The 22,199-nt window shown below is 30.7% G+C and overlaps 1 protein-coding gene across 1 annotated transcript; it reads right to left on the reverse strand.

Annotated features, from left to right (window-relative positions):
- Window positions 1-19,184: 19,184 nt before the first annotated feature.
- Window positions 19,185-20,768, reverse strand: LOC113511393 (cysteine proteinase B-like). Its single transcript, XM_026895023.3, has 2 exons — window positions 20,378-20,768; window positions 19,185-19,762 (listed from the first exon to the last, which is right to left on the reverse strand). The coding sequence occupies exons 1-2, from the start codon at window positions 20,679-20,681 to the stop codon at window positions 19,755-19,757; spliced, it is 312 nt and encodes a 103-aa protein (XP_026750824.1). The 5' UTR covers window positions 20,682-20,768; the 3' UTR covers window positions 19,185-19,754.
- Window positions 20,769-22,199: the final 1,431 nt, after the last annotated feature.

Consider the following 22,199-nt stretch of genomic DNA (forward strand, 5'->3'; position numbering starts at 1 on the left):
TCCATATGCATCTAGTTTGATATTTCTTATTGTATAAAAAAAAACTCGACAGCATTGCATTTTCTGTTATAAATTTTCTATGCCCTCCTTCCAGCTTAATTACCCATTACATGTATTCAGTAAAACCAAAAGTGAAAATCCTGTTTAATTTTTCTCAACGAAAATAATTATAACTTAAGATTTTGGTCTGTAAAAAGGCTATTTATATCATAACAAAATTAAAATGAGAATAGACTCTATATTAGATTCCGAATTGGTATCGCGACATATCAAAATTGGACACAAGCTATCGCGAATGTTTTTAAGTCTCTTAAAAATAACAAATATTACAGCAACACCAATATTTTTTATTAATATTTTTATATATTTTTAAAATTTTTAATAATTTCATATTATAAAATATTTTTTCAAAATGCCAAATAGTTTTAAATAATATGATAGATATGACATATTTACAGTGATAAAAACTAGGCAGACAATAAATAAACAATTTTCTACATCATAAATCTTGTATAACAACAAGAAAACTGCAAATTTATGCAGATTTCATAGCGTCGCCGCGTGTCTCCAACATTTTGAGCGTCCGATGCCCCACGATAAGACCTGCTTCATATATTTATGTAAATAATACTACAATATTTTCAATTCTGAGATTTTACTGGTACCATTAAAAAAAATGTCTTCTGCTGACAATAAGCAAACATATAATTTAATATTTAAGCAGATATAATAGCAACAACAACACTGCTTTGGAGTTTTTGGAGTAGCGACAAACTTTTTGGTTATTTATTATCTTTTTTTTATATAACCTTGAGATCTAAAAATAACTACACAACCAGGGTTTCTTATACACAATTCATGAAAAGAGAATTCCCAAAAGCCGGTCCGGTCCCACTCGAGACTACAAATATGTGACGAGAAGTGAACAAACCCGGGAAATCTATTTTATTTCCCCTTGATGTCATATCATGTATGTAATGCTATATCACAGGCCTTCGAATATTACGAAGGTGACCTAGAAGAAAGCGACATCCTAACATGAGTAGTACCTAGTAGCAGTATGTAGGTGCGTAAGACTACAGAAACTTTTAAAAGAATGAAGATGACAATTACATATAATGTATATAATATTATTACATAATATATTGTTTGTAATTAATATTGAAAAGCATCATCATTTAATGTAAAAAAGGATCAGGTTTGGGTCGGCTGTTGAACTCCTTCCGTATTAATTAAAAATACCTTTTTTTTTCATTTGACTGCGTTCGACCACAATATCACCTGCTATTAAATAAGCAACGAATTGCCGTTAAATAAGCTTGATAAAACTACCAATGTGCATTAATTTTTTTTTTTTTTGACATTTATAAATATCCCGCGATATTTTGGATTTTGAGAAAAGGCTAAACTACACAAAGATGAAAACTTATACAAAATTGTATTAATGCTTGTTTTATGAACCCTTAATCATTTTCTCTTATCTGTTATCCGCAAAGATTTTACTGTTTTTTGCCAACAGAAATATTGTATGAATTTAAATAAATCATTATCATTTGTTTCGTTTCATATTGTTTTATGTAGCTTTAAGCGATTAATACTCGTGTAATAGAGAAAATATTTTAAATAATTATATCTACTTCATCATCATCATCATCATTATCATCATATCAACCGTTAACTATACACTGCTGAACATAGCCCCTCCCCACATCCTCGCAATAAGTAATTATTCAGGAACAATTATTAAGGAACAAATTCAAATTGATTTTATACAACACCAAAAATAGACATTCTTTCCGCAAATACAGAATGTTAAATAGATTACAAACGTAAATAGAACTGGCAGAGGCCATTTTACAAGATAATCATTATTTTCCGACCAAAGCTTATTTTCTCCATTTGCCTGATAACTTTTTTCACTCAAGGGGCAAAATTTAAATTTATAATCAAAGCTATTGGAGCGTTATGTACTCACAAAATACTTGGAAATTCAGAATTAATCTCCCTAGTGACTTCTTAAAAGTGTTTGAATTGATTTACGTAAACATTTAAATACGAGTAATCTGAATAGGGCTAAGTTAATATAATCCTAAATTTGACTATCACGAACGTCTTCGCGAATAATTTTACATCCTAAAACAACGATAATGAAAAGACTACTATACTCGTAGCTCAGTAGTTGTACCTTCATACAAACCGAAAAACTGCTTTGCCGTACAATACATACTTAAATATTATATTTATGACAATGTTGAAATTTTCGCGTGCAAATGTTTTGATAAATCTTCGATAATAACTTTATTTATAGGCTACATTGTCAGTTTTCCAGATGTTTCGATTTAAATTAAAATATTTTATTTTTGTTTTATTATATATTTTTTTTATTTTTAGTTGATGTTTGATAAATTACGCTCGCTAACAGTAGATAATAATTGCATGTTCATAGTTTTAAATTTCTCATTTAAGTGATTTATGTATAAATCTTTAGATAAATAAATGTCTTAAATCATAAACCGTAAATTAAAATATTGCTAATGTCTTAGCTGCATAATATTCTAAAATTCAATATTAAAACTAACAGTTATTCCAACATGAAACCTTTGAAAAATCTTCCACTAAAGCATTTTCTAATAAAACCAGTTTAATGTAAGTTCGTATCCGCCACACTTCAAATGCTATGGACTGATCGTTGGCAGAGCTCCAGCATCTTCCCTTAGCTGCGAATGACTCGCCAACCAGATCAGACCAGTTCAAACTAGTTCACACAAACTGAAAATCTTAGAATCCTCTATTTACACGGCCCGACACTGATCCGAATTATGATAGAAACGAGTCTTGCGGTGTACAAGCTTCTCCAGCTTTTATTGATGTAAACGTGATATCATTAGTTATCAACCCTTTCTGAGCCTCAAGATAAAATATATCTTCATTTTCTATTCAAATAACAGTATGGTCTATATCAACTTCAAAAATAATTACTCAAAATGCTATCTTAACAAATGAATTAGCTAAAACTCTAGATTGTTTCGAAAACATAATATAAACATTAATTTTTGTAGTTTCAGATTCCTTTATATTGCCTTTTAAAGATATAAATAATAGATATTATGAATATTTGAAGGAATATACAATAAATGTTATATTCATATGGAATTTGTATATTACATATATATGTGTTCAATCAAATTTCTAAATTAATACTTTGAAAGAATTTCATTCAGGCTTCCTCAATAACATTTCGAATCCAGCATACAATCATAAGAAATGGATAACTTTAAAGAACAAATAACTAATCAAGTTTATTTATATAGATTACTTCTATTCAGTTTTTATTCATCAGTATTATTATATAAATAATTGTATACGTAATATAATTATATCGCTAAAAGCGAAGCTCCACATGCAGCCGGTGAATGAACTTCTAATGCCTAGGTACTCAGTTTACCGTCATCTAGTACGCGATATGTTAAACGTTATATGATCCATATATTATCCATATATGTAAAATATTTACTGTTATGTAAGAAAGATTACAATATTTTACTTCACAAATTAAAAACAAGTCTATCCTATCAATCACTTGGGAAGACGTGAGTATTCTAACAATTCCCCATACGAAATTAGTTGTGATGGAATAAAAAAACTCACACATACATACATGAACCCTGAAAACATCTTTTAAGCAGTCATGTAATAAAAAAACCAACAGTTTACATCATAGTATGCTTCACGCTTCATACTCTGTAATTAATTACATTGCCATATTTCTTCCTTCAAACCAAAAGACGGCCATGCAAATAAAGCAGATTGATGGCAAAAACAGGAGTGGGGCATGAGATGAGTACTTAGGTAGACAACTTTGTACAAAATCTCCCTCCGATAAAGACTTAGTAGTATATCACTTACGTAACACTCCCACAAGACAAATCTAACGACACCATATTTATAAAAATCCAAGCATACCTACGTTTAACGTAAATATTTTTCAAGTGAATGAAAGTATTTACATACACACGCCTGAAAAAACACTTCTCATTTCTTCAACAGACCAGCAAAAATTAAATGTAAAATATACTCACACATTTTGATTGTATTTACAGTCTGTTCTTAAATATTTTTTTATACAAGGTAGTTGACAAAGAAGCACATAGCCCATCTGATGGTAAACGGCCGCTGTAATCTGGATCCTAAACGAACCTTTATATGTCCTTTTTGGAGAACCGCATACTGTAGTACCTCAGCAGAGAGCTCATTTCATAGTTTTGAACGTTCGCAGGAAGAAACCCTTGTGTAGCTGCTGTCTACGTAACCATTTAGGTTCTAATGTATGAGGATGAAATCCCTGTCAATGGCGAGCAATGCGATAAAAAATTGGGCTGCGGACAATACAATCTGTTATACGAGTACAAGTAGTAAAACAAACAAAGAGATAAACCCTCGTCTTAAACTTAAGGTTTCGATACTGCCTAATATCGCTGTCATCAATAAGGTTATACGGCACCAACCTGGGTGTTTGTTATCTACGTAAAACCTAATTATATTCTACAGCTAGGCACGAATCTCTTTCGATAAAAGGAGTATCTTAGCCCACCGTTACGGCTCTCGTCAAACAACATGGTGTACAATTTTAATCTTACTATTTTCTTCTCTTTCACTGCCGTATTATTCTTTATTCCCTTTATCTTCTTTTACGATATTCTTAGAATGAACAGAACTGACAAAACATTGTATTATTTACTCCCTCTCCACAGGAACCGACAGTAGCCGTAAACACCTGTATTAAACTGGTAACTACATAGTACGGTATATATACCTATACACTTTGCTATAAATATATTTTTTTAAAAAACGCACTTCGAGTAATGTAACCAACTAAACCTAATTCGATCATCGCTGATTTGGAAGTTATTTATAAATAAAGAAGGGGTCTTAAAGCGTTAACTTTTCAAGTTTTTTTTTTTTACAGAAAAAAAAAATATTTATTTGTGTAATTTGCGCTTTGATGTAAATATTGTTTTCTATTTTTAACGATCTGAAATTAAATTCGACTTGTAAGCCGCAAACGAAAAAATAGTGATGACAATGAGATTAAAATATTAAAATATTTCATACCATCTACGCCAAAATTTTATTTTCGACGCGTTAGAATACAAAACGACGCAGTACTTAATATTAGATTTTTTAATTTAGTTTCGGACGGAATAATCTGAATTTTATCCTTTGAGGGATCTGAATTTTATCATTTAAATTGGCGGCGCTCGGAGCGGGCGACTCTGCCAAAGGCAGTTGGCGTCAGACGACACGAAATACTTCCAGAAACTTCGATTAACGAGTTCCGAAGATTTAGTGGCACCGTAATCGCATAAGAATTACATCCTTTAGAAACTTTATGTGCATTTTTAACAATTTACAGTGGAACCATGTTTTCGCTGTTACGCCAAATTTTACCTGTATTACTTCTGTATGTATCCATATTTTGTCACTAATGTGACATCATTTATTTTGCTCAAATAACTGTATCTAACAAGATATTCTTTAAAATATACATTTAGATACATAATTGTATAATAATACTTGGCAATTATATAGCAAATGTCGAAAAGATAAAGAGGGCAGAAATTAAATTAAATTATAAGTGAATTTTCTTTCAGAGCATAATGAATGAAGTCAAATTAAATTGCTTATTTTATATTTTTGCTTTATATTTATTATATTGAATATAAATAAAAAAGAAGTATTAGGTAAATTACTGATCTAAATATGAATTTCATAAATAATTTAATCCTATGATTTTTTTATAATTTTCTAAGACTGAATTCGGTCTTGAGATTTCCGTAGTGCTATCATGAATTTCACCAAGTTGTACGAGTATATAATACAACCTGCCCCGACTTCACACGAGTGCAAATTGTATTTACATAGTTTGTACCTTCCATGAAAATTTCTAAACGACAGTGAAACTAAAATTCGTACGTAGTTTAGAAAATATAAGCTGAGAAGCATGCGCCCGCTGATAGTGATTTTTTATACTGTTTACAAAAGTACAAGTAATTAAGGTATAACTAAAATGCACTAATCGAAATCTATTAGCGGTAAAATGTTACTTACGTTGATTATTGTATTTTGCCCTTTAATTAATTTAAATAGCAAACTAACTAACGGCCATCCTGAATGAACTGTCCTTTATAAACATAAATGTGTACATTAAAGGTACACTGTGACATTGACCGTGTAGTACAGGCATAGAATAGGCCACCGCTTTTTTCTCGTGGTAGTCGTAAGAGCCGACTAAGGGAGGGCAAGGGAAAGGCAAGCCTGACTGCGGTTACCAAACCGCCTGCCAAGCGTGGCAACTATTGGCAGAACCCCCTAAGGGAGAGGCTTATGTTCAACAGTGGACAGTTAAAGGCTGATATGATGATAATGACGATGTGACATTCCTAATACTCATACGCTGCCATTTCTAAAGACCTGTGATTTCTTTATCAGAACCTAATGTACCTTTCAACCCCAAACGCAGTCTTCAATGCAATAATAATAACTGCCAGAGGTACCCATGCAGACTGGTGTCTCTCTCTGGTATCTAACAATATACAAACAACACTTGAGATTTAAGCAATCACCTCAATCAAAGCACGTACGTTTAAACTCATAAACAAGAGACTGAACAGAACATCAGCCTCACACAATAGTGGCAAGCCGCATGCCTCATGCACAGAAGTCCGACCTAAGACTCCGCGGTTTAACTTAAGCGAGGATCGTTAGTAACAAAGTTATTTGTTGAACCACGTCTGTGGATCGCCGAGTGTCACATGAAGCCACAGCGACGCTATTCCATCACAAACTTCTATCCTCCGCGGCTTGATCTTTCAAATTAGCTCACTCTACTAATTATCATAAAGTTTTAACTGCGACAAACTTTTGGCAACACTATCACGTTTCAGCTGAAATTCCGAGGACTGTTTGAATATTTAGTACAGTTTTTTGGCTCAGAGAGCCTGCATTAATGTTGACGTATCAAATGAAACTGGAAATGAAGATACCATTTGTGTTTTAATTAAAATTGAACGAGTTCTCATGCAAATTTTGTATTTTATTAAAATCTTGACACGGCATTGTAAAATAGGGAACTCTCGTTGCGATCACGTATAATTATTGAACATGTCTATCAATTTTCCGGAGAAGTTCGACAAGGGTAAGATTTTCCTTCTTTTGATTTTAATTTGTAATTGTTCAGATTAACTTTTCTATGTCAATTATTCCGAAAAATAATATGTCCTCTATATACGTTTCAAATCTCGTACTTACTCCACATATTGGAAATAAAAATAATGAACACATATAAATACATATATACTGTATTTATATAACTGTATATATTATATATGAATATAATATATACAGTTCTACTTTAATTATTAATGAACTAATATTTTACATTAATACTTCAAAGGAAGCAATGCCAATGACGTATTTTTTCTAAAGAAACTTTCCAAGCTATTTTCTTTATGCAGCCTTTCAGAGTCAACGTGCTTGCATAATTCACTCTCAGTTCTCTTTGTAAATATAATAGCAATACAAACAAAATGAATAAGATACGAAAAAATAAAAATCATGAACTCTTCCGGGAGCTATATTTCTCTTCTCATATCTTTCAATCAATGCCATCTTGACATTTTACAACCGACTTCTAAAAGAAGAAATTTCTCAATTCGGTTTTTTTTTATTAATTAACCTATAATTCTGTCAATTATAAATCGATTTAAAAATTTCTTTCTTTACCTGAAAGGATATAAGTTCAAAATAAGTTCAGTAGAAATTTTATCAAAATTGGTTCCATAGTTTACTTTTTTTAATCAAAATAACTGGTTTCACCACTTTTAAAATCGTTTTAAAATACAATCTTAAAAAATTTAAATATAAAATAGATATTATTTTTAATTTAAAAAGACTAGCTGTAACCCACAGCGTGACACTCATGAATTTAGAATAATTATTAACAGTTCAAATACTAAAGTGATAAAAAGTATGAGTAATAAATATCTTCTCATTTAGAATAGGTAATAGGAAGAAAATCATGACGACTACTTCGTTATTCAAGGAAATCAGTCTTTTCCATATATCCTCAGGAAGATATATTAACGATATAATATATTCTCACAATAGCAATTCATCAATATACATCCTCTGACATGATAAGGAAATCTGAAAACATTTTCCGAACTTCCATGCAATTAAAAGGAGATGGACAAATTTACTCATCTGAAAAATAAACCTAAGATTAAGATCACTTCACACCAGCCGTCCACTCGAGAAGCAGCGCTATCGTTTGTCGGCGACTCATTATTATTTCTTCCGCGAAAATTCTAGGCCAAAGTTGGAGAGCCACAGCCACAATTTGAAGTTAATTAAACGGCTCTCATCGGCGACGTCTTCATTATTACTCCAGCCGGCATTACGAGATCGGACGCAGCTGGAAAAACTAGTATTTACCGAATAACCTTAATCTAAAACCTGGTTTACAATGCAAAACTAGTAGCATGAAATTAACATCATGTCACGTTATATTATTCATGTAATGACATTAATGTTTTTGACAGTTTTATAAGCCTTTACTTTCATAACGCAAGTTAATCGACATAAACAATTTTGTGCTATTCGTGCAATAATTTTAAAATGTAATTAGTATCATGAAATACCTACATCGAGTTCTGCAGCAAACATGATATAGAGTAATAATTCAAATATGTCACACATTTTATTTTTTTATTTAAAAATCACATGTTGGTCTCATGATTATTAATAATCAATGTATTAATATACTTTCTTGTAGAACAAAATCCAAAATTATGACCACTTGATGTTATCTTTTAATTAATAGTAATAATGTTACTATTTATATTATTTTTCCACAGATTAATTACGTTATATTAATGTTCATAGTTTTTTATTGTGTTTAAATAACTAAAAAAGTTTTTAAATTACTTCACGGTAATTAAATATCATCAATCATCTTCATATTAGCCGTAACTGTCCACTGCTGAACGTAAGCCTCTCCCTTTGGAGGTTTTGCTATGCTTAGCAGGCGGGTTGGCAATCGCAGTTAGAGTTTGTTGATGTTTTAAATGGAACACTGTTGCCCATCCCTGAACCACAAATTTTTCTCAGTCGCCTCATACGACACCCACGGGAATGGAAGGGGTGATCCATTCTATATCGGGATCACATGACTTAAGTCTTTTCCATTAAGAATATATTATATATATATATATATATATATATATATATATATATATATATATATATATATATATATATATATATATATATATATATATATATATATATATATATATATATATATATATATATATATATATATATATATATATATAATTAGCCCATCGTGATGAATACACTTGGAATTCAGCACGATGGTTTCCACGGAGGACCACAGAGAGGTCGATCTGGTTGGGTACATTACTAGCAATAGGACTCTTAATCTCTATTACTAACAATACCTTCCTCCCAGTACACTCTATTCACACGTTCAAACTTAATGCTTAACTAAAATTACAATTTTATTTTAGAAAATCGAACTAAAATAACAATCTCGAATCTAGTGTTTTTAACTATCAAAAAACAATAAAACAGGATAGAATAAACACTTCGACCGATACTGATATACCTACATATTTTTTTACCGACAAAGTACGATGCAAATCTAAATATTTCTTAAAAGCAACAACTTTCCGACTTCAACTAACAAGATGTGTTACGACTCGATGCCTGCGAGGCATCCGCGCGCAATGCGTTGTACCTTTATAATTTGCTCGCTTCGGAATCCAAATTTGAATAATGTTCTATTCAAACGTACCCCGAGGCACTATTCAGTGTGTGTGGAATAATTATGACCTTCTTGAATATCTAGATCGTATTCAGGCAGGGCGGAAAGCTTCGAACGTTTCAAACTGGATTATTGGTTTAACTAAGGATTTTAGGCAAAATCATCAAACCCTATTATCTATTATAGAGACATACCAATGGATCAGTTTAATGATTGTCTGAGTACGATAAATTAATCTAGGTTTCTCGGTTCCTAAACTCATTTCCGTATCTGTATTATTATATTGTTCATTATATATGCGATATCCACATCCTTACTACTACATAAAGTACATTTCCTCATTTATAATATATTAAATAAAAAAATTGTAAAAATGTTGATATACAATCACATATCAAGAACTAAATGGCTTTCAGTATTTGATACATAAATTGATCGCATAATAAATTAATCAATAGAATATTTTTAATTCTTATTCAGGTAGACAAAGACGCGAACAACAGCTAGTACTATTAATGTAAAAATAGGTTTATATATTTATAGTTCTATTAATATGAAACTAAGTTTATTTTCTGTTTGTTTATTACCTCTGGTCGCCTTAACGTTTCAATTAGATTGTGTTGTGAGAACTCTTCGACATAATGTCTACAGCCCCCTTTTATCATCTCACGGCTCGCCATCAGCAGAAAATTCATCCTCACACCCCGGAATGAAAATAGTCACGCACAGTGTGGTTTCACAAGAGCTTTCTCCAGCGAACGAGGCTTTCCCTAGAGAATACGGCATAGGATTCTTCAAAAAGGGCGTAATAAGGTTTCTTAAGGGTCGGCTATGCACGCGTGACATCCCTGGTTTTACCAGCATCCATACATATGGTAACCGTTTACCATCAGATGGGCTGTATACTAATTTGTCATCATGGTATTATAAAAAAAAAACTTACACGTTCTTTGGATATGGCATAATTTAATAATAACTAATATAAGCTTATAATACTTTTTACCCAGACTAAACAATACGTCTCGCGTACAATTCTGTAAACACAACCAGTCCTTTCTAAACGTGCCAGCAGAATTACGTCTTTTGTCATGTCTACGCCAACACTTTGGTTCATACCAACTTGCTCTTGCTTATTACAAACGCGGTTTACCAACTTGACTATGTACTTTCTTCTTCAACCCCTACTTTATATCCTAAAAAAATACACATCCCTTCTAAATATATAAATCAGTATAAGAAGCGAACTGCCAGTCTCTCTAAGAAGCGAACTGACAGCCCAATTGCTAGCAAAATTGCTGGCAATAGGACTGTCAGTTCGCATTACTAACAATCCCTTACCACCCAAAAGCTGGATGTTACTTTCTCGTTCTTTCTTAAACACTCGTAACGATAACGTATCTATTGATAGATTAGTTTGCTACTTCTCTAGGTGGCTTGGGTCCTCCATAAACCTCTATTAAATAACATTAAAACACAATAATTTTACTAAAAAGTATCATTACGAATGCAAGGAAAAAAGTTTATATCTATTTTTCCAATTAAAACTTTTTAAGTGGTGGGTGAAATTGAAATCGTTTATCGTTATCTCCCCATGTTCCTTTAGGATAAATATTCAGTTCCACTCTTAGAACACTTCCTTAAAGGAAGAGGATGATTTCAATTACACCCTGTTGTATATTATGTAAAAAGTGCAATAGATATTTATTACACCTTTTTGAATTTGTATAGCAAAGTTAATCTCCAGCTGACTTGCCTTCTTACTTCTTCCTTTTTTCTCTTACAATATTGTATTTTATTTTTAAATTTGTTAAGTTACGAAACATCTAAAGTAACATTATTCTCAGAAACTGATTAAATCACCTTGTAATAACATATTGTATTGTATTGTAAAATTTTTATTGTCATAATTCACATTGAATACTGACAAATGATTTAATATACAATGGCGGACTTATCTCATAGTTTGCGGTACTTATACTCAAATGAAATGAGAAATTATACGCATCTCTTCTACTTAATTTCGCTTTGAATTCACTTCCAGCTAACAAAATGTTTTTATTAAAAAAATTTCAAAAATAAAAGCACGAACCGACAAAACGTTTAACTTAATATATCATATTTACCAGAGGGAGACTTTGTACAAAAGTCGATTGCTTGGGTACCTCTGTCCCATTCGTGTTTCAACCGTGAAGCAGTTGTGTTTGCATGGCTGTGTTTCGGTTTGAAGGGTGGGATATGGCGTGAATTTACAGGGTACAGAGGAATAACACCTGAGTCCTCAGGAATGGCAACGCATGGGAGGTATCATGGGCGAAACAGTATACTCTGTTATGTCCATGGTACTGCTCATGTCTATAGGCGACGGTTACCACTTTCCATCAGGTGAGCCGTTAGCTTGTTTGCTATTCTAAGTTGTATAAAAAAAATTATATTAAAAGTAAATAAAAATAATATGATGTAAAATCCTTTATCTTTACTAAAGTTAAATTTAAACAATTACTAACTTTGTCAATACCTATACTAATATTATAAAGAGGAAAGATTTGATTGTTTGTTTCGTTTGTAATAGATAAACTAAAAATTACTCAACCGATATAAAAAAAAATTCTAATATTAATAATAAAAAGGCTATATATTATTTTAAAGAAAACAATAGAGATCCCTACGAAAATTACAATAACCCTAAATATCAGAAATTTGCCTATTGGAGGTGATATAAAATACTAATTTATCTTTCTATCTATCTGCCCGTGTAAAGCCAGAACGAATCACTTGTAAATAATATACTCGAAATTCTAACCTATTTGATCAAACGATTCCAGAATTAGCGCAACTTTACTGTATTCAGTAAATATTACATTTTAATATTTACATAATAATATAAAAGTACCTGCGTCAATTTTAATACGCTATCCAATTTCCCATTTCAGCTCGTAATCCCATGACAAATTAATAATAATAATTTTCCAAAAACACTCGCTTGATCTGCAGCCCCAATACAAAACAATTTGTAATAAACTTCGTTTAATATAGGGAAACAACCAAAGTGAATTGAAAATTATGGTACTGTATTATTGCAAAAATTATTAAGTATAACGATCCTTTTGTAGATTTTACCTTACTCACCATTTTTCAAAATATTATATTTGTATAACTATAGTATAGCAATATAATGTATTTTTTTGACAACTAATACTCGAAAAATCTATCAACACCATCTGATCTTCAATTAAACAGAACTTTTCCAATAAGCATAAAAAAGAGGGTCATTGTTTTATCTGGCATATAGACAAATGATGTACATACTGCATACATTTTTATAAATATAAAACATTCAAAAGCACGTACAGATATTAAGATAATTATGTTTAAATATCTGTACGAAAATATTGATTCAAATAAGTAAATACCCGTACACACTATTAAATGTGTGCTTTAAAAATAAATATTTTAAATTATATCTGAAATTGATTATTAAAAAAATACCAGAGGGAGACTTTATACAAAAGTCGTTTGCTTGGGTCTCATTCGTGTTTCTATCGTGAAGCTTATTTTTGCATGAAGTTATATTTGCATGGCTGTGTTTCGGTTTGAAGGGTAGGATATGGCAAATAATTTACAGGGTACAGATGAATAGCAACTGAGGCCTCAGGAATGGCACGCATGTGTATGTACGTACTATGGGCGAAAGAGTATACTCTGTTATGTCCATGATGCTGCTCATGTCTATAGGCGACGGTTACCACTTTCCATCAGGTGACTCATAACCTTGTTTGCCATTCTGAGTCACATAAAAAAATCTACAAGAGACGCTCTTTTTAAAGAGCACCTCTTGTAAATAATTTTTATAGTAGATTTTTTTCCTTAGATTTTTTCATAAGAGATCATGATCACGTAGTTGTGACACTTATAGTAGCTATTAAATTAAGCAGGCATCGGCTTTGCTTAGATTTAGAATGTTACTGACAATCTAATTGTTAGTAATCGGATGACGGAGTAAGAATTAATGCGTCACTACTGGTTTTTCATTATCAGAATGTTATAAAAAAACTAATACGGAAACAAAACCCTATACATACATTAGTATACGTAGTAGATTATACTAAGTCTATGATCAATATACGGAAAGGAAAACTTGAAATAAAACCTTATAATAAACCACTTACTCCTGTGGGAAGAGATCCGTACCAAATAGTGGAATATTAATAGATTGTTGCGTTGTAACGTCGATAAATATAATATTGTAAATAGAGGACGTATACATTAACATTTTTCCGGAACATTTCATCGACAATCCCGTCAACGTCATTTATGTCACCCTAATACCATTATTGACTTAACTGAAAGCTTAATAGACTGCTAACATCAAGACAATTTTCCATAACGCACACCGACCGACCACCCGAGGCGTCCTCAAAAATGTCTTGTCATCATTCCGAGCGGGGAATTTCAAAACAAGATAAACTTTCGGAAACTCCCTCCGTTTCCGAAGAGCGTTTTACGAGGGTCCGACAAATCCCCGAAATGGTTCCGCATGGTGCTCAAACCCACCAATTCGTGTCCCCCAAGCCGCGTTTCAATTTACCCTTTGTATCGTTTGTTGAAATAAAACGTAGCGTTTTGTTTTTCAGCGGGGCGGCGTGATTGGGCGTGATAGTTGTTATTTTTATTGCTTAGCGTGTTGGCTTAGTGTTATACAAAAACATTACATCTCATCACTTTATACTATTTTGTATATATATTTTTAGACTTTATTTGTTTTTAGAAATATTTAAGGCATGCTCGTAAACGCTTAGAAGATAGATGGGATTACTTAAGCTTTTTAAAACTTCGTATAAACACATACTTGTAAAGATTATCTATTGATGAAGTTCATCATATCAGCCTTTAAGCGTTCACTGCTGAACATAAACCTCCCTCTTGGGGGGTTTTACCAGTAGTTGCCACACTTGGCAGGCAGATTAGCAACCGCAGTTAAGCTTTGAAGATGTTTTAATAGAGACACTGCTGCCCAGCCCTCGCTCTCTCTTATTCGCATATTACGACACCCACGGGAATGGAAGGGGTGGTCCCTGACAATGGGCCATCCTTTCTCATTGGTGCCTAAGATAATTTAATAATCGAGGGATGGACAGCAACGTCCCTCTTAAAACATCACTAAAGCCTAACCGCGGTCAACCTGCCTGTCCAAGCGTGACAACCACTGGTAAAACTCTCCTTATGCGGGAGGCCTATGTTCAGCAATGAACAATTGACGACTGACATGATGATGATGATGAAACAAAAAAACAAGTTTTTCCTCTTTATTATATTTATGTATATACTTTATTGCACCATTTATAAAAACAACTACAATAAATTTAAAAAAAAGGAAAATAAAAGGCCTTATCGCTAAGCGATCTCTTCCAGACGCCCTTTGATTAGAGGACATTGAGAAAAAAGACATATTAAAGTAAATAAACTATTTAAAACTTGCGAAATTAATCTAATGATTTAATTTTAGATGACTTTGTTATATCTAATACTTGCATAGGTAGATATAATAGAAAATAAGTAAAATAAAATGTGTATAATTAATGTATCGATATCTGGTTTTGCTTTTTGTTTCTTTTTTTTTTTGTACTACCATATCTGTTGTTCATATGATTACACTAAGTGTGTTTCTGTGTTCAATAACCGTTTTATTTCCCCTTCTGAGTAAAATAACTCTGTGGGTAAATTTGTATTGCTTATATTTTTCAATTTTTTTGCACCGATGTTGTAGTCTTATGATATGATAATACCTTTAAGTCTTATTGGATTTTTTATGTATAATATATATAAAACCAGACTTGTTACTTTTAACAATAATATCTATTAATTCTATTAATTCTTTAATATAATATTTTTTTGTTATTATCATTGTTTCATTCTAATAAACGTTTAGAGCTACTGTACGGTCCCAGCATAGAATGAACCACGTCTTCCTTTCTCGTGGGTGTCGAAATAGGAGACTAAGGGAATTTAAGAATCGAAGAAAGAGCAGCAGTGTTTCTCTTAAAACATCACTAAAGCGTAACTTTGATTGTCAACCCACCTGCCAAGTGTAGCAACTAATGGCAAAACCCCCCTTATGAAGGTGACCTATGTTGAGCAGTGGACAGCTAACGGCTGATATCATCATCAAAAATGTATGATGCCTTGTAATGTAGCGATGGAAAAAAAACTTATTACAGATAGTACTGTAGTACAATTGTAATAATACCACCGGGTTACATACATCTGTACTTATCTTCTCAAAATACTATTTTCTTTGTCTAGACTATATCATACAATATAAATATTTTAGTAGGATAGAAAAAAACACCTTATATAGAAGAGACCTAATTTCATATTATATTTAAAAAACTTTTTATGTTTCACCAACGAAATAAACAAGAATTGCACCCTCGCGTGTACTAATAAAGCTTGACTAAGGATATAAGGAATCTCTATCGGAGCGCAACTTTATGGTTTCTAATTTATGTTATGGAGATCGTAATAGTAAAAATAGATCATTTTATATCCGCAACATGGTGAGTTTGCATAAATCATGATCAGACCTAAGAATGTTTTTTATTTTTTTTACAACTAGCGCTATTAGATCACATCAAATCTTTCGCGATACTATAGATATAAACTCTTGCAAAGTATGACTATTATACTTTCAATAAATCTTCTAAGGACCTATCAAGGTAAAGATAATCGAATCTACCTCTATATTTTATTCAATTTTTCTATAAAAGACGTGAGGTTAAAAAAACTAAGATAAAAGATTTTTAAAATTAAATTAACAGTTTATTTATCCAATCGCAGTTACCTACTGCATCCGTTATTTATTGAGCATTGTTTGTTGTATATTATCTACCATTTATACCTACTTACTGATTGTAACTGTTTTCACGTATTAAATAGATTATTGTATTAAAACAAGTATTAATTGTGTTTTGAAAACCTTGCCTTGCCTTTTCATTCTCACCTATCATTCTTCACTGGTGCACCGCCAGCGTGTACCGATAGCGCAGGCGGGGGTTACCACTCCATTATAATTCATTGAAAAAAAATTGACTGTAATAATTACGTTACGTTTACTTAATTAGATTAGTAAGTAATTATTGTACTTCTAAGTCTTACCTAGTCTACCGACGTAAATATTCATTACTTACTTGAACTTTGAGTCTTTGAAATTTCGTCACGTGAACTAATAAATTCTGATTCGCAAGTATGTGATTGGTCCTTGTATTAAGCTCTAATTAACGAAACAAACATGCTGCAATTAACTAAATATACTATTGACACGTAAACTAAACAAAGAATCCAACTAGTCGATGGACTACTCCATAGATGAAAAACTATGCTCAATCTCAGGGTGTAAAATATGTCAAGCGGCTGCGATGCCTTACTATACTACCTATTTAGTGTAAAAAAGCAAAAGAGTACTTATTATATGTATTATCAAAAAATCCAAATAAAACTATTTTATTAAATATCTTAATCGTTTTTTATATCTTTTCCAATTCGAATCTTTGATATAATATTGTAGCCTAAATAGTTATTAGTGACATAATATGACACATATTTTTTCCATCTGCGAGTAATGGGATCAAAATTACTCAGGTAAAATTTCTTAAATTTGAATTAATTTTTTTCTGACATAATATAAATACACAAATATATGTATTGCTTATAAATTAGGTAATTACATATTACATATAGTAATAATTAAAATGGCAACTACTTTCAATGATTTTTAAAAATAAAACATATTTTACGTCTGTACTTGGATACAGATTAAAATAATCAAAGATATCATTACAAATCTGTATACACTGTTTACCTTGTACTTTCAAATATATTCTTAATAATTTTGTATTATTTTTATTTTTCAATTTATTCTTATAGTAATTTTTTCAATACACTAAGTAATAAATGTAATTATGGTAACCCTATTCACGCACACATGAATAAAAATGTCGACCTGTTTTTGAGACTAAACCTGTCTTTTAGAAGTTATTTAAAAATAATGACTGAAACTATCAAACACTTATTACCGAGCGTTTATGAATCGATTATAAATCAAGTTTTTGTGTTTTATAACGTTCTGTTTTTAATAAACATTAAATCAAAGTAAACGAAATCAATTCGCTTGTCACCTGTATGTCACAATTTTAATAACATTATTGGATTATTTCTATACAAAGTTTTAACTAAATTTTACAATACATTCAGATGATTTACTAGGAATGTTTATATTAAGTTTTATCATCATATTAACGACAATTTATCGTCTGCTGCAGATAGTGAACAAAGACCTTGAGTCACCGTTTAGTCATTCATTATTTACTTTATGAATCTTCATTTTATACATATTTGTATGCCATAAAAATAAACTAACAATTTAATATCTTTTTATTTTAGATCGGGTATATAGATATATTTGTCCACACTTGATGGATCACACTTTAAATCCAAAAAAAATTGCTGCAGATTATGTAATAATTATTGTTGAATATATTCCATAATTTAGATCTCACAAAGCGCAATTTTTATTTATTATAAAATAAACGTTTACAACAATTTTATTCACGTACTAACGATCTGCTATATACCTGTATTATTGACATCTATACTCGTATATTATTTTCGAAAATAATATGTAACCTGTGTTACCTGCTGGTAATAGTAGCTATCTATAACAGAGTTATTTTTAAAACTTTTTCAAATTTTTATTCGATGTCTATATACATATGTAACAGAAAATTAATATAGTCACTATATTTTCATCGTTTCCGACATTTGATTAGACTTCATCCAGAAGTCTTCTGCAAAGAATGTTTTCACGCTTTGCGTCACAACTTTTCGCCTCGCACTATCGGCCGCAGCTCGCATAACCCGTGATGACGTCGGTGCGAGCAGGGGTGGGGGTGGAGATAACGGTGACCCGAGATAATGATGTGTGGTGGAAGAATGTTTAAATCGGTTGAGTAGTTTAGGAGTTTATCCATTAAAAAACAAACAAGGAGTCAAATATTTCTTCTTTATAATAATAGTATATATTTAGCTTCGAGATAACCCCAAGGTTATAGTTTCATGATTTAAATAATTGTAACAGAATATGATTCACGATAATTATAATTCAAAAATTAAAAAATAAATAAAGAATCACTCTTTATTGTCCCCCCAAAATATTGCAGTAGAAAAATAAAAGTAACAACTAACAGAAAAAAAACTATTTAGTAATTTCTGTTTCTGTTAGTTATTCTTGTATATCATATTATTTTTCTAGGCGTCTTGAATAGAGGTGAATAATGCAAAAGAATAAAAAAATACATTATTTTATTTTGAAAAGTTGTACATGTTTTCAATTAATATTTATTTAAAGAAGTACATATATTTGTTGATTTTCATTAATACAGAGATAAATATATATCTATTTTAAAATATTCAATAATAATCTCTGTTTACCTACTTATTTTTTATATGTAAATTACTTAGGCAATTATGATAGTCAACATGATTGATAATGATGAGTAATTTATAAACTAAGACAGAAACAAGTTGTCGTACTTATTTGCCTATACTTGCATAATTTCTGATGTTCTTATTGTTCTTCCTATTAAAAATGTTATTTGATGTTAATCATATATTTTATACAATAATATCTATGACGTATAATAAACAATAATTTTATATTTTCATGTCTGTAAAATGAAACTTACAATATTTTATTATAACAGCTACAATGCTTTTAAAGTAATATTTAATAATATCAAATTATATTTAAATACTTAGAATATCATATTTTTAAACAATGTTTCTTTTTTTATATAAAAATATATCGTTACTTTTATTATCTAAATTACTCTCAGTTTCTTTGGCGACGCCTTAATTACTGATCTGTAAAGAAAAATACAAATTTATTAAATTGAAATAATTATTATAACTGCTGAGTACATTATACATAAGTACATCATATTAACTCTATGAATTAAACATCAGTATTTTCAATAATTGTACAAATCAGTCTTTAGATTTGACTGAACACTCTACGCAAATTTGGATTGATACAGTCAGTCATATTTCTCGTCAGTCAAAATAACATCTTTATTTGGACGCATAATACCTGAAACCACGTTATCTTGTACTGGTGGTAAAATGTAGAACTAATAAGAAATGTATGTAAATTGACAGATCAGCGCCACCACGCAGTATCAAATGTAAATATGTCCAAGTTAACCCATACAAAAATTAGGATCGATTCTGAAGCGCAATTTTTCTAAACCTATCTCCTAACCCAATGTGTGAATTATAGTTTTGTGAAATTACTTTTTATGGACCGTCATAAGCTAAAAATATAATAATTTTAATTTTAGATTTAAGATTTCACTGTAATATTAAAATGAATTTTTATTTTAGAGATAAGAATTCCACTTCAGAATCGACCCTTTTAATGATTGTGTTCTATAAATATGTTATTTAGGTTAGGATTACTAATATCTCGTATATACATACTTTTAAATCCAAACATAGATTTCCTTTCCTCCTCTGTGTAATCAGCAAATTGGTTGATGCCAAAAGTTGCGTGAGGTTGATTTGCGTTCATCTCATTTATGCTATGTAAACTTTTTACAAACGCATCGTAATGGGTCTTTCTGTCCGTTTCATCCTTGTATTCTCTATTGTATTCCTTCACAAACTTTTCAAATAATGAAGGTGCCTCGTTAACATCATAATAAACTTTTTTAGGTGTATCATCCGCACTCGCCATGGCGATTACAACGATTAACAACACAACACTGATGAATACTGACTTCATTTTACGCAGCTGATATTACTGCAATGCAACCGAGTTCCTTTGTTCGTATTTGTTCACAGCGGCGTTAATATAAATACCTAATAGTGATGTCACTGTGGAAGTTCACTGGTATTATAATCATTAGGCAATAATTCAATAGGTTATTAAAAACTAAGGATAGATAAGTAACTATTTATTCAATCTATACAATAACAACAATGTATCATAAAATTGTAATGTTTAGTGCTCATTTATAATAATATTTTATTACTCATTTTAAAATAGCTATCTAGTTATATAAATACAAATATCATATTAATTATATGCTTAATAATATTTTTTTATATTTTACACAAAAGTTTAACATTTTTATCTAAAATTCTAGTACTGGGATATTAAATAAATTTGTATGAAAATGTAATAAAAATAATAATAATTAATATTTAAACAATATTATATAATTTTCTGCAACGATGTCGTAGGTCTAATAGTGGCACAGGTAATAATATCGTGGATGTGTAGGAAAATTTAAAAGGGTTCTCATATAGTTGCATACATTTTGCTCTCCAATTGTTACGTAACGGTAAAATATAATAGTACGATATCGTACCACGCTACGATAAATTATTATAAAAACTGCACTTTAATAACAATTAGGTCGAGGGGGGGGGGAGAAGGGATTGTTAATAATGGTGATTAGTAGCCCCATTGCTAGCAATACACCTTGTCAGGTCGACCTCCTCGCGGTTCCTCTTGGAAACTATTTAAAGTAAATTCATCATATTAGACTAATTGACCTGCATTCATCCTTACCTATCACTGATACTCCGCCGGCGTATACCGATAGCGCGGGTAAGGATACCATTCCATAATCATTCATTTAAAAAAATAAACAGATTTGCAGTTAGCATGCTGTCTCATATACTGCGTAGAATAGCATGTAACTATCTCAATAGATGGCGGTAGTTGCACCATTCATATAATATTTGTATAAATTCTTTGTACTGCGTTTGTATTTTGTATTATCTATTCCATACTTGTGAGACGTTCATTGAATATGACTGAGGAATGAGTTTAAAAGTTCAATGAAAGATTTTTTATTAAATTATAATAAAACTTTATTTTATGTATTGTCATTGTCCATAACATTGTATTTTGATTTTCAATTATTGTTGATATTGAAATAAAACAACAACCATGAGTTTTTTTACATTTTACCAACCATATAATAAACAAATAACAACAATATTTAGATAAATTTAGTTCAATTTTCACAATACATACCCAACAAACTTAAAAAGTAAAAAAATAAGTATTTAATTACAATATATCAATTTACAAAACAGGCAAATTTAGACCATTTATATTGTTTAATTCTTCTTTTGTGTAATCCGAAAACTCGTTTATATCGAAAACAGCACTCGGTTGTTCTTCATTAAGGCGATTAATTTTTCTTAAATTCTCTATAAAAGCATAAAAATGCACTTTTCTATCTGCAGCATTCTTATAATTTCGTTTATAATCTCTAATGAATTTAGT

Source organism: Galleria mellonella, unplaced genomic scaffold, assembly GCF_026898425.1.
Source record: "Galleria mellonella isolate WM207_F2 unplaced genomic scaffold, CSIRO_AGI_GalMel_v1 utg139, whole genome shotgun sequence".
Classification (NCBI taxonomy): domain Eukaryota; kingdom Metazoa; phylum Arthropoda; class Insecta; order Lepidoptera; family Pyralidae; genus Galleria; species Galleria mellonella.